Raw genomic sequence first — 15479 nt, 5'->3', positions numbered from 1 at the left:
TTATTTGATTCCACTATTTTATTACTTCATTTTTTTAAATTATTAATATACACAATTTTGATCCATTAAACTCTTAACCTTTATTCTTAAATAACTACCTATAATATTTTTTTTTTTGTTTTTATAGCAATTACCACAATTTTATCGCATTTTCATTTTTATTTTTGTCAATTTCTTTTATTTTGGATTTTTTTTATATTTAATTCCTATATTTTCTTTATTAACCTTTTAGGATAAAAGTTTTCTTGAAACAAATTAAATTACTTTTCCTTTATTTTCACCAATCTAATTTCATCCGTTATTTTTATTGCCTTTAAAAAAAAAAGTTATTAATAACATTGTATTTCATGTAATTAGGATGACAGAATAAATAATTTAAAATTATATTACTGGATGTTTCCTTTTTTGTCCAAAATAAAAGAAATTAACAAAAATAAAAATTTAAATGCGAAAAAAGGAAATAAAAAATACTATAGTTGTAATTATATAAAAGGTTTGTCAGAAGGAATAAAGAGGTCTTTTAAGGATTATGATATGGAAGATATATCATTATGTTTCAAACCGAACAATAAATTAAACAAATTATTATAGTAGAACAATAGATAGTAAATATCAATCAAAGTATATAACAACAATGATATCGATATTAAAGGTATGGCTATAGAAATCAGTATTTAGTTAAGGAAATAATGTAATTGTTATAAAAACAAAAAAAAAATTATAGGTTGTCTCCTTGAGGGCCGAAATGTTGGAGAGTTATTTAAGAATAAAGGTTGAGAGTTAAATGGATAAAAATTGTGTATATTAATAATAAAATAAACCACTCTCAAACAATCATATGAGTAAATAATTGATTCATTTTTTTTTTGTTTATAACTTATTAAAAATTTTCTTATACAATTATACTTTTTTCAAGTGTTGGCGAAATGTAATACCGGTTAGTGTTCCCATATGTCTTAATCCACTCTTGACATTTATCATCGATTTAGTACACGCATCCGATAGATCAGATAGCCAACATTATTTACAAACGATTACAAAACAAAAAAAATAATAAGCAAATAAAACCGGTTGACCGTTCAAAAAGATTATTTTAAATTTTGTTATAATCATTTTAAAAAAAATATTTCTTTATCATCTTAAATCACAAAGAAATGGGTCTAATCTTGGAATGAACTCTTACTGAAAAAAAAAGCTCAAGAATTGGATAAACGCTATAAGTTACAACTCTATCTGGATGAGCTACACGTATGAAATAGTAAGTATTGTAATACACAATAATTATGCAACACAATTTTTACTCCTAATAATAAAAGTACCTACAAAAATACAACTAAAAACATTGGTTAATAAATTGCATAAGCAAAAGTGTGCGTGTATTTGACCAAGGAAGCTCTAAGAGCTGTAATCTGAAGTGAGGAACTGAGTGGTATACAGGACGGCAGTATAAAGTCACAAGATGGTAAACTGTTAAATACAAATTATAGCAATTAAATATTATTATAAAAACAGACATTCATATTTTAAAGATAATTATTGAAGATTAATTTAAAAAAAAAAACATACCTTTGATTGCAGAGCTATACCGTAGCTTCCAGCAAGAGAATACAGAATTGATATAACAGGTGAGGGTAGATTTAGTGATCCAGATGCTACCAGAGCATCGAGCTGGCCCATTGCCAATTCCATGTCTTTGTCAGAGAATCTGAAATCCTCTTTCAGCCAGAGCCTGAGGTTCCTGGACCCCAGTCGCTGAATGCGATGCGAGCATTCTGCGAGGACAGTGAAAGTAGTCACATCTCCAGTTACTAAACAGTGTAGTAAGGACAGGAGAAGAGCCTGTGTACTGGTGGGTTCTAGTGCATCTTCGGTTGTCTTCCTGTATTTGTACGTGGCTGTGCCGAAGTCGATCCCGGACTGGAGCATACTGTTGCTAACATTCGGGCACAAAGAGCTGACAAGCATTTTCTGACCGTAGTCGAAAGGAGACGTTTGAACACCCTAAAAATGTTGAAATTTATAATAGTACTATTAGCTGAAAGATAGTAACATCCTACCTGGCATGTCTAAAAATATCAAGAATCTGATTTATATTTCTTTATGTTTATTCTAGGATTTCTATTAAAAACTGCCTACCATCAACTCTAAACTCGATAAAAATCAGGAGTCGGTGATACATGGATTTAATGATATGATGAAAATAAATACACAAAAATGCAGGGATCTACGGTTTCAAAGGTTTTCCAACTGAAATCAAATAATACTGATTCAGACACCTGAATTTTAGGTTCTCAAAAAGACCAAATGTTACTCAAAGAGTTAATATGTAGAAATACTTTTCACTATACGCTAATGGTTGAAGCTGTCAAAATAAAAGTTCTAGACTCTATTTGAAGTATTTTAAATTTTCTTTTATTAAAAAATAAAATAATAATAAAAGTAGGAATGAAATATAAGAGCGCCTACATACCTATTCATTGTTTCTCTTACATTGTGGCTCAAGATAGACCCGACTACAATCATTAGTGGCAAACTTGTTTTTTGCATACTAAGTGGCAATACGGGTAAAAAAAGAGTCCAAAACACCTGACTTTCTTAGACCATTTTTCAAGAATAATTTTAATGCGTAGATTTTATACTGAAATTAATGTAAAAGATATTTTATAAACTAATTCTTTTGTTGCGGTCAAGAAACTTGAAATGTTATATTTCTATAATAAAAAAAAATCGTACTATAAAATAAACGTTTGGTGATAATTAATCATAGCTAACTTTTTTGTTACTGAATCTAAAATAATATTTCATTCAAACAAAAGGAATAAGACCCAAAATATAACATAAATGATAGGGTAGGGGAGAGTAGATAGAGGTGACGAGGAAGTATATATTTAGCAATTGTGATTACTGAAAACGTATCGTTACATGAATATTTTAAGGAAAACATGTAGGCATTCAAATTGGGTATGAATAGTATCTGTAATATTTTCGGATCAAGTATGGGTTTCAATATCAGTACAGGATATTTCAGTATGTTCTGTGACCCGTTATGTTCTATGATCACTGCTCCCAGTTCTCCTCACCAAATAATACCAAATACCCGCTCAGCAGATTGAAAATATTTGTTTTACCCAACACAAACCCGCCACTTTACCCGTTCTTGGTATATAATTGTACGATTGTTACAGTGATTGCATGATTGTACCGTCTTAACAGCTCTGGCGTGAAAGTTGATAGTACAAGTAATGGCAGTGAAGCAGCTGTCACGTTAACTATCACATGCATACACCTTGGCAGTGAATTATCGTACAGTTTCCGATATTGTGGCAAAAGTGTAAGCCACTATCATGGTTTAACTCAGTGATTATAAAAGTTTGCGCTGCGGTATTATAAGTAAATATTGCTCGAAAATTAACGTTGAACAAGAAATGAGGATCGCCACATCAAATTTTATTCCGAAATTCGATAAGTTGTGTAGTGAACATCAAGCCCATCCATCCCATTAATAATGTTAATCATCAATGGCAGTGCGCATGCGCTAGTTAGCAAATGAACATACGTTACTTCTACCGTTTATGAAATGGACTCCCAATCTGGCACTTCTAATCCAAGCACAACCGAGGAATCGCCATTTTTCTCGCCAAATCCATACGACGTACTAGGAAATTTATCAGAAGATAACATGGAAGCGAACCAGACCCCCAGAGAACCCAAGCCATCGCCAATATTTATGAAAAACATTAAAAATTTTCATATTTTTTGCCAACAAATTAATAAAGTAGTTATCCCAGGTTCATATATTTGTCAAAGTTGCATCAATGATACGAAATTAATACCAGGTACCGCTTATACATACAGGAAAATAATAAAATATTTATCTGAAACAAAAGCTGACTACCACACATAACAGCTATGTCAGGAGAGGGCGTTCAGAGTCATCAGACAATCACACCCATCAACACCGCCGGAAGCTATCAAAGAAGAACTTACTGATTCGCTCATATAACCACTACAGTAAACTAGTTACGAGAGAATTATCGATCCGAGTCCTTCAATTCCTACCTCTCTTCCCTTTCTACTCACAACAATTTTCTCTGGAACATGACCAAAAGAATCCTAAAATCCAAACATATTTCCCACCGCCTCCGACGATATGATAGCACATGGGCAGCATCTGACGAAGATGAAGCCGAAGAACTAGCCATTCACCTTTCTCACACATTCACTCCTCATCTGAACTTCATACTGACCTAACCGAAAAAATTGAAGAATACCTATCGTCACCAATCCCACTTTCCTTACCTCCTAGAGCAGTCACCCCTTCTGAGGTCAAATATCAACTGAGGATGCTAACTCCTCGTAAATCTCCAGGGTATGATCTTCTGACTTCTCAAATCCTTAGCCAACTTCCCAAAGCTTTAATATTCCTTACATATCTCTATAATTGTATCCGAAGAACAACCCACTTTCCTATCCTTTGGAAACATTCAATTATAATTCTCTTTCCAAAACCAGGAAAACCTCCTAATAATCCTGCTACCTATAGACCTGTCAGCCTACTTCCAATCCTCTCAAAAATTTTTGAGAAAATCCTTCTAAAACGTACCCTATCCTTGGTTGAATCACAGAGTTTTCCCGCACATCAATTTGGATTCACTCCACACACTCCACAGTTCAATAAGGCCTCAGAGTCGTTGACTATATCTCTTAAGCTCTTGAAAATAAACAATACTGCTCGGGTGCCTTTCTGGACATAGCGCAAGCTTTTGACCGGGTATGGCATACCGGATTGGTTTTCCAGCTCAGATCCATATTACACCAAACCTTATACCTTATCCTCCGCTCCTACCTCTCAGATCGTTCCTTTCGAGTTCGAAGTGGTTCTGAGTACTCAAATATCTACCCCATCGCGGCAGGAGTTCCCCAAGGTAGTGTCCTGGGTCCTGTCCTCTAAATCCTCTTCACTGCTGACACTCACATCACAGACACGTTCCTGGCAACATTTGCCGGAGATACAGCTATCCTATTCTCCCATCCCGATCTTGTAACAGCCTCATCCAATCTCCAAACACACCTCATCCGGTTTGAAATATGGTGCAACCGATGGCGGATACAAGTCAATGAATCGAAATGCACCCATGTCACTTTTACTCTCCGCCGCAGCTTCTGTCTATCTGTTACTCTTAATAATATTCCTCTACCCACATCCGACACAGTGCGATACCTTGGATTCATTTTAGACAAAAGACTCACCTGGAACCAACATACTAGACTTAAAAGACAAGAACTCAACAGACGATTCAGCCAAATATACCGACTGCTCAGCAGTACCTCTCATCTGTCACTAGAAAAAACAAACTACTAATTTATAAGACTATACTCCGACCTATCTAGACCTACGGACTTGAAGTTTGGGGAATAGGTAAACCGTCGAACATCAAACGTATCCAATCCTTTCAATCCAAAATCCTTAGAACCATAGTTGATGCACCCTATTACGTTTTCAATAGATCACTACACCATGACCTACATATCCCTTTTATCCTTGGCCTTATATCAACCAAATTCTCAAAATTCCATATAAATCTTTCCAACCATCCTAATCCCTTGGTTCAAAGCTTATCTAGTTCCACCCATCCCTACAACCCACCGAGAAGGTTGAAACGGCAGTGGCCAAGACACTTATTAAAATAAAAATGGACAATTGGAGTTCTGGCAATGGTCAGATTCTCCACTCAAGTTGAGTGTTTGCGGCTTTAGCGCACCAGCCACCACTGAATCACTACCAGGGATGCGGCGAGAGGGATGCGCTGGATCTTTTGAGCTCTGCTCTACCCATCACACGTGGGGGATAGAGTGGGTTCAGGGATCCTCAGGTCGATTGTGTAAATATTGTATATTAGAGTGTAAATGTGACTATAGATTATATTATTTTATAATTATGTTGTTTTTTTTCTTTAATATACACAGTTTGATTATGTTCATTTTGTTTATTCTTCTGTTTGTATATATTTTAAGAGAGTTTTTTTTTTCATTCATTTATTTATTTTATCTATTGCCACAACTGTGTGACAGATTGCAATATCTATCAATAAATAAAAAGTATTTTAAATTTTTAAAAAAAATCATCAATGGGCTCAGTAAATAGTTTGTGAATTTAAAATTCACATGGTGGTTGTCCAGTCCCATTATGGATATCTATCAACCGAAACAGTTGAAATTATATATTTTACATTGTCCCAAGGAAAAGTGTAAGTCTCTGTTTAATTTTTCGCTGTTAATTGAATAATCGCTTTTAAAAAGGAAAGTTTTTTTTTAATTTTTAAGAAATTTAGAAAAAAAAATTGGTTGCATTAAGGGCGCCGCGGAAAAAATCCGATTATTTAGGGAGCCACAAACCGAAAAAGATTGGGAACCTCTGGTTTAACTAGTTGATAGTTACAGTAATGTCGAACTAAATCTAGCGTGGCCGTTACTAGTGCAGGCAATATTAGAATATAACAGTCGCATTAACTGCCATATGAAGATAGGCGGGAAAACATAGTTCTCATATATGTGCCCAAAAACTTAAAATTGTATCAGCCTCAGGCCCTAAAAGTAACCCGTCCAAAGTCCCAAACACTAATCCACCACAAATCCCAAAAAGAAATTTACCTGAGACCTTAAAATTGTATCAGCCCCGGGCCCAAAAATTACATTCATCCCATGAATTGAAATATAAATTCATTCCCATTGAAAATAAATATAATCAATACTTTAAATAGTAAATGTTGAAATAAGTTTTTTTTTGTACACGAAATGTGCTTTGAACTACAGAATATTTTTAATAACATTGTGTTCCATTATAATAATTTTAAAATATCAGATGATTAAATTCCCTGGTAGACTGTATCTAACCACGCCAGTATTGTGTGTTTGTATAATATAAAATGAAATATGTAAAAAAAAGGCACTTTTTAAATGAAATTCAATTATAGCAAGATTTATAATGCAAAAATGACATAGTTGGTAAAATAAAAATACAAATTTAAATAATATCAACTTTCTTTCCACATATATATATTTCAACACAGATGTATTCTAAAACTATAACATAAAATAAAATTTCAAAGGAGTCTTATAAACTTACAGTTGAAGTCAGAATGAGCATTGCCAGTAGCAGAAGTGTGGACTGCATAATGTCCGTTGGCAAGCGGAATAAAATGTAATTGCCTGGAACAATTTATTAAAAGATAATTAATCATAAAATTCAATCACCTGATGTCTCTTAAAGTTAACAATACAATAATCGATTTAAATCTGTCAATCAGGTATCTCCATGAAAGAAAAGTGCAATAAATTGTAGCGGTTAAAGGATTTGATCGATTAATTTGTCAATCACATATATTATGCTGGATATACACTTATGCCACTTCCCACAAATCCGAAACTTGTATAAGTGCTTGATAAATAAAGGAAGCATCAACGTCAGTATTCACATTCTTGTACGTTCTTTTTACTTTTGTGGGCTATTACAATCGATTTTTATTAATATTGTTTATATTTTCATAAATATATATTTGTGCTATAAATTAATTTAAAAAAATAAAAATAAACTGCTAAAGTTAATTAACAAGATTTGAAATAAGGTATTTACACGGAATTGATAGAGTTTTAAAACATACAATTTTAAACAAGAGTTAGAACAATTTTTGGGTTATATATACACGGCATGTATCGGATTCGGTTCTCTTGATACGATTGACGGATTGACAGCTCGATAGTAAATTATAACAATCCTCCAATGCCGTTCCATCTCAAGTTGGGCAAACTTCTATGGGTCTAAAGTTTATTTGGGTGGACCAACACTGTGAGTAATTGCATATTTACCCGAAAGTCATGGGCAATCATTATCAAGTAAGCAATGGGATATCTGATCCTTAAGGTTACTTTGAGGAGCATCCGCTTTAATGAAGACTCTACCGCACCACGGATTATAGGTCAATTCTCGTAATAACAAGAGGTTTTTACCCTTGACGAATTCCATATTTCTATCCAAGATCTTCCTTATTCTGATTTTGATAATTACTGGATCATTGAATAATATCGAGTCAAACATTCAGAAGCTCATAGTAGTTTTCAAATCAGTGTTACCAAATTATATTGCAAAGTCAACCGGTTGTTAATATCCGCTTTAAATAGCATTGTCTGGCATAGCAATTCCAACTCATGATAAGTATTTTCATTAAACAGGACAAAGTTTTCTTAAAAAAAAAAAAGTAACAAGTCATACATTTTTTTAAAATTTCTAATATGAACGTAAAGCTTCCTTATTTTTGGTAGTGAGGAAGCAAAAACAATAGTTATATGCTATTTCTTGATATGTCCGTCACGAAAAATGCATTTGAGCATGATTAAACGAAAGTATTTGATGAAATAGTTATGTTTATGACAATATTGAGAAAAATATTGATATGAGACAATATTGAGAAAAAGAATCATATATATTTATTATTATTATCTGTAACAATAATAATATTGTTATATTATACAATAATAAAATATGTACTCTATTCCCGAAATGATCCCGTACTCTATCCCTTACCAATTGAATGGTTGTTCTAAGAGCTTTTTACGATTAGGGTATTGATCTAGTTTATAATTGTTTTATTATTTACTTAATTCATAAATGAATTATTATAATAAGAGTAATTATTTGTTTGAAATGCAAGCTTTATTATAAAGTGCGGGAAACGACTCACATGAAGACATATTTTGTAAATATTTGGAGAAGAAGTCATGTTCTTTAAAAAAATAATAATAATGATAATATTTCATGAAATAGATACAAGTCCATGACAATATTAACCCCAACTTTCCTCCAAATTGGACCAGCCGTTTTCAAAATACAGGTGCACGAGGAAAAATACGTTTATGCATCGATGTATCTAAGTATAAATTAAATCGATACGGGACCAAATAGATACCAACCCCCACTATCCCTGAAAATTTAATCCAATTTGAACCAAGCCCAAAAACAGATTTAAATACAGTTAGACAATATTGTGTTCATGAAGAAAATAGAAAAAAAAAAAAATGACCACTTGCAATTTACATTTTAGACATTACGTTATGTTTCTGTACTTCGAATTAACATAGTTTTTAAGAATTTGAATTAAAATTAAATTAAATAATTTGAAATACGGACGTGTAACCATATTTGTTCGTGGAAGTCAACAATGTAAATTTTGAGTTCAATGTTTAATTCTGAAAATATATTTTTTTCTTCATCAATACAATTTTCCCAACGTTTGGTACCAAGAAAGTAAAATTAGAAATCTTGGAAAAGTATAATGTTTTTTTTTCTTCCAACCTTAATATATATTATGAAATATAAATTATTTGTTTCCTATTTTCTATTTTATTTATAACATCAGTTTTTTTTTATTTTATTTTTTATAATAATAATTGTTATTTCAGCCTAATGAAGGTCTAGTTGACCAGAATAAAAATTCTTAGAAATAAGACAATCTCTTATTATTCCCCTTATTACAATCTCTCATTATTCAACCTAGGTTCCAGTATTATTCAGTGGTAATTTTCAAGTTATTGATCAAATATCTCATAAGCTATTAAAACATCTTATCCACAAAAGACTAAACATAAATAAGTTATATAACTTAAATTACATTGACAGTAATATCTTTACCCTATTTTCCAGGCAACAGAATTATGCATACTCAACTCACCTTTAGACTGCTCTCTGTACAGGTCTACGAGAGAATGCAAGTTCCATCTACCTTCGCTGCATTTTATCTCCTTGCGGATAACTTCCGACGTCAGATAAGCTATGATAAACCGCGATGATTAGATTCCCAGAGGAATATTCAATATCAGTAAGTATGAATATATGTCATAAAACGCTATAATGGTGAATGTATTTCTCAGAATTCATTAGTTGTTAACTGTTAAGTAATTTTAATTAGGATTAAAACAATCTCTTATAATTAACCAGATCGTAGGTCCCTCCTATAATATTGAGTCGTATTCGTCTATAAGCATCGTAAAACTACGATTTTGGTGAATAAAAACCTTTGATTTTTATTAAAGATTTGTGTTCCAACATATCTGATCGTATACTTTTCGGTTGTACAGTACAAACAACTATAGTTTGATTTAATTAAAATCTATGTAATGCTTGGAGATATACGACCATTTCCACAATAATCTTTAAATAATACCAAAATTCAAGATACTCCATTTGTAAGATCGATCTCCAAGGAAAAAATTAGATATAGTTCGTTTAATCGTGAAGAGTGAAAAGTGATCAGAACAACAAAGTTTCTACTAATTTTTACATTATATTGTATATTATTATATTATTATATTGTAGAATTGACATAATGTTTTTAATTGAATTAAAAACATTATGTCAATTCTACAATATACTATTATATTGTAGAATTGACTGAACTGTTTAGGTCTGACTGAAGTTAACATGTTTTCATTATGTTTATTTTAATTCAGTACCTTATTACTTACTTAAAAATTTAATTTTTGAAATTTTCGACTTCCATCAGGATTTTTAAATGTTTATTCATTTTGAAGAATACAAAATTTTTGCGGACCGAAATTTATCTTTTTTAGTACCAAAGAGCTTCATAAGCAATTAGCTAATGTCTATTTTGATCCCAAACACCATGTTTAGTATTAAAGCCCTATGAAAGTTTATTTTCATATTTGCTTACTAAAAAGATAACTTGTATGCTATATACAATCCTTTTATTCATCATTATATTTCATCAGTATTAAATATTTTAAAACAACGTTCTCAAAAGCAAATTACATTTTACTAAAGCTATATCAAAACCTTTTAGTACAAGAGCCGGAGTGAAAAAAGGCAGTTATTTCACTCTAATTTTTGATTACTTTAATGAAAACTATTTATAATTACTAGCCAAATTAATGAGTCTGCCAAGTATTGGTAGGGGTAATCAGAAATAGCGGTTATTTCTTCAACGATTAAAAAAAATTTTTTTTTGTTGGATCACTATATCTGTAAAACCACCAGCAACACTAGAACACATAAAAGAACATCATTTAACGTAGAGTAAATTTTCAAAATATGGGCCCCTTTTAAATAATAACATTTCATAACGAGTAGCAAAAAATTCATTAGTTCGTCAATTTATTTTGGGAAAACTATATCTCAGGAATGATTGGACGTACAGATGTCTTTGAGTACTCAAATTAAAGCTAGATTAATGTAATAAAAAAGTTGTACATAATTTTTATTTTAGGAGTAGTAATTTTTATGATATTTTCAAATGTTATCTGAACAACTAGAAATTAACATTTTGTGAATTTATTTTGGAAAATATCATAAAAACTACTCCTTCCAAGATAAACGTCATAAACTAGAGCTGGCAGACATCAGTACGTCTTATGTTACCTGAAACATATGTTTTGATAAATTGATAAACTACTGATTTTTTGCTATTCCTTTATGAAATTTTGGAATTTAAAAAGCTACATTTCGCGAAGCATTAAACGTAAACAGCTCTTTAGGGTTCATGTTTTAGAAAATGTACTCTACTTTAAATGATGTTTTTTTAGGTTTCCTAGTGTTGTTGGTAGTTTAAAAGATATAGAGCTCTGAATGAAAAATAATATTTTTTTTTTAAATTCTGAAACAGCTACCATTTTTTATTCCCTCTACCAATACTTGGCATCCCATCAATTGTGACCACAAATTATTCACAAATTTTCATTAAAGGAATCAAAAATTGGGGTGAAATAACAGCCTTTTTTCTCTTGTACTCTTGTACTATTTGTTCAAAGCGAGTAGGTCTGAGCCTCTGTGAGGAATAAGTTACAAGGCAGTGATCCCTAGGGAACAACTTGGCCCTTCTGATAAAGATGGCTATGATATACCCGCAGGGCATGTGAAACTGGAGATGTAGTTCGGTCAGCATCCTCCAAGAGGCATTAGTCAGGGGTTCGTCAATAACTGGCAACCGAATACCCGCCTGTGTCCATCACATAAGGGGATATGAAACCTAATAACTACGGATCGATTTCTATCGCTTATTCCGAGAAAAATCGATATCTTCCTCGGGTCTCATAACGATATCATGAGGGAAAATTCATGGAACTATTCTGGAAATTTTTAGTAATACGTTAAAATAAAAAAATGGCATATCTGAGTTTTTAAAACCTCAAAGAATGATATGGTTTTTCATTACTTAGTGAACATATTTACTATTTAATTTTAGTTTTTGATGTTGATATTTCAATTAGAAAAGTCTCAGAGTACAAGATCCCAAGAGGGGAAAAAAGTCAGTTTTACCCCATTTTGTGATTACTTTAATGAAAACTATATCTAATTACTAATCAAAATTGATGAATTTATCGACTATAGTTAGACGGGATAAAAAATGGTGGCTATTTCTTAGTGTTAACAAAAATTATTTTTCATTCAAGGGCTCCATATAGTTAAAACTACCTACAACACTATAAAACCTAATAAAACATCATTATATCATTATCATAATAAAACTTTGTGAATTTATTGTGGGATATCTATATCTTAGGATTCATGAGATGTACGTCTATTAACACTCAAATAATAGCTAGTTCAATGTGTTATAAAGTAGTTTACCTTCGAAAAAGTAATAACATTAATGAGGGCTAAAATTTATTGATTTATTGTTGGACAAAATTTAATATGCAAAATTCCTATTTATGTGAAAATATCATAAACACTATTACTCCTACGAAGATAAACGTACTATAATGCTGTAAAGTACATTAAACTGTGTTTTTCCTGGCAGACATATGTACGACCTATGGTTCATGAGATATGGTTTTTCATAAATCAAAATTTTGTCCGAACAACTAGAAATCATCATCTTGTTAATTTAGTTGGTAAATTTCATGAAAACTACTACTCCAACAAAGATAAACGTCATAAACTACTTTGTGGTACATTAAACCAGCTTTAATATGAGTGCTAATAGACATCTGTACGTCTCAGGGTTCCTGAGATAAATATTTCCCAAAATATATTCAGTAACTGCAGTAACTAATGAAATGAACCGTAAATAGTTCTACTAGGCATATATTAGCAAACAGTCTATATTTTAGCATATTTACTCTAATTTAAATGATATTGTAATCAGTTTTATAGTGTTGTAGGTAGCTATGAATTTTTTTTTTAATCAGGCATCATTTTTAATTCCATCTTAATATACTTGGCAGGCTATTAATAATTTTGACACGTAATTATGCATAGTTTTTATCAAAGTGATCAAAAATTAGTGTGAAATAACTGACTTATTTCCACCAGGCTCTTGTACTATTATTGAAGGCTTCCACATAATTTTTTTCGGTAAAACTTACAGTTATCAACAGAATTAAACAAAATACTAGTTAGAATAATAATTCCATTTCATATTTAAAGTGTGTCCATTTTTGTCTTTTAAATTGTCTTGATTTTTAAAAGACAATTTAAATTAGAAATTAGAAAAATTATGAATCTTTAGCCCATTCTAGACCAATTGCACACCGTGTTTGCAATGCATTTCCGAGCCAAAAGGGCCGACTTCAAGCCGTGTGTGCAATAATCTTGAATTACAATTATCAGTCAATATGGGTCGTTAGAACAAGACTGGTTTAAAACAAAAACTATCCTAGAAGTGTGTAAAAAAAAAACTTTGATGTCGGTAACACTAACGCCTGTTGAACAGATTCGATACTTAGGACTCCATCTTGACAAGAGACTTACTTGGAATCCACATACAAGATTGAAACGACAAGAAACTGCTTGCAAATAAACTCATCCACAAAGACCTTAACATCCCATTCGTTGCAGATTTGGCCCAAACAGATATTCGTCTTTTCATTCCAAACTCCTTACTCATCCTAAGATCTTAATCTCTCATCTTTAACAATCCTTGATAATCCTTCGAGGCGTCTAAAAAGAAGGTGGCCACGGAACCTTCTAATTTAAATTAATGCTGTGTATTATAATGTACAGTTGTAAATAGCAAAAAATAAATATTAAAAAAAAATTAATGCTTGAAGTACCACCAATGGGTGGTTCCTTCACAAGATTTTTAAGTGTAAATGAAACATACAACATATTTACCTTTTGTATTTATTATTTGTGCAGTTGTAAATAACATTAAATAAATAAATTAAAAAAAAAAAGATGTTGGTATCAACTTAGCCTCTCTATATATTAATAAAGAAAGGGTATAAAGGGACATCCATTTAGGAAAATTCATTATCTTGTACTGCTTTAAAATTTATGTTCATTTAGGTTTATATTATTTTATTTCATTTTATCTATAATTTACTATTTTCTTCATTACCATACCTAAAATAAGGATATCATGTAACCCGGCTATTTTTGGAATAAATTGTGTTCAATTTAATAATGTGATTTAATTTTATTTTATATTGCACATTTGTGTGAAATCCGTCCCTCGTAATAAAAACATTCAGCTACCTGTGCAAACGACGTGCAATCATCTTATTGGTGAAAGGGAGTTGCAAAGCGACTGATTTCTATTGCAAACATGTTTTTATCAAAAATGGCCAATATAAAGAAGAAAAAAGTTTTTGGATCCTGGGTATGCTCTCCAAAAATATGTGCTGCATCGAATGGGTTAAGCTGTTTTGTGAAGTACAACACTTTTCATCGGAATCAGTCATAAACATCTCAAAATTTCTTGAACCTATCATACTTTCCGATTTATTCTTGAATGTATCGATTAGAGCAGTTAGAGGGACCTGGTGGGGTGTTAACATCGCAATGATTTCTACAATTTGACCCAATGAAAAAAATCTGTGTCAATTTTTTTCCATATCAAACTCGCCTACGATTACAGATTGTAAGCCTTACCACGCTAGTGCTAAAGCAGATTTGCCAAGGAACACAATACATAAAACTCAGCTCATAGCGAATAATTTTGTAAATAATTTTAAACGTGAGGTTCTACCACACATAATCTCAAAACGCATTTCAGGAGGTCCTAAAACTCTTAATAAGCAGTTAATTAATTTAATAAAGCAACAAATTAAATACTGATAGCTTCAACTATTGAACTATTGAACTTCAATGATGATAGCTTCAACAATTAGATTCAACTTTTGAACATACGATTTGTTCCTAAATTTCCTAAGCAAACTTAAACTTCAACAACTACTCATCCCATTGGTTTTATTCTCTAATAAAAATTATTTACCAAGAATTATAGTTAAATATTCACCAAATAGAAATTTATAATCCTCAAAAATGGTTTAGCGATTTTAAAAAAATAAAATGAGAGAATACATAAAAAGAAAAATTAGAAATTGTATGTAAACTTTTTTTGCATGTAAATGTTTTGCCATTTTTTTTTGTATCATTAAAACTAGAGATATAAAACAAAAAATGAATAAAACCTATTTTTTTCCATGTGATCTAAAATAATTCAATTTTGTATTTTATTGAGAAG

General features: G+C 31.3%; 1 protein-coding gene and 1 long non-coding RNA gene across 2 annotated transcripts in view; one reads left to right on the top strand and one right to left on the bottom strand.

Annotated features, from left to right (window-relative positions):
• The window catches only part of LOC106691126 (ankyrin-1), a gene marked incomplete at its 3' end in the record, with an annotated part of 14141 nt that extends 4346 nt beyond the window's left edge, over positions 1-9795 (bottom strand). Inside the window, exons 1-3 of the mRNA XM_024362792.2 lie at positions 9726-9795; positions 7127-7209; positions 1567-2001 (exon numbers count right to left, since the gene is read on the bottom strand). Coding sequence (XP_024218560.2) covers positions 1567-2001; positions 7127-7174 — 483 coding nt within the window. The remainder of the gene's footprint in view (positions 1-1566; positions 2002-7126; positions 7210-9725) is intronic.
• LOC106691127 (uncharacterized) overlaps positions 1-9869 on the top strand; it is a 62982-nt gene extending 53113 nt beyond the window's left edge. The window contains exon 4 of the long non-coding RNA XR_001344727.2: positions 9698-9869. This is a non-coding gene — a long non-coding RNA (uncharacterized lncRNA). The remainder of the gene's footprint in view (positions 1-9697) is intronic.
• The last annotated feature ends 5610 nt before the right edge of the window (positions 9870-15479 follow it).

Source organism: Halyomorpha halys, unplaced genomic scaffold, assembly GCF_000696795.3.
Source record: "Halyomorpha halys isolate HHAL.00 unplaced genomic scaffold, Hhal_1.1 Scaffold2093.1, whole genome shotgun sequence".
NCBI classification, from domain to species: Eukaryota; Metazoa; Arthropoda; class Insecta; order Hemiptera; family Pentatomidae; genus Halyomorpha; species Halyomorpha halys.
Note: the sequence above shows the minus strand (reverse complement) of the source record. Positions and strands in the feature narration are given on the sequence as shown.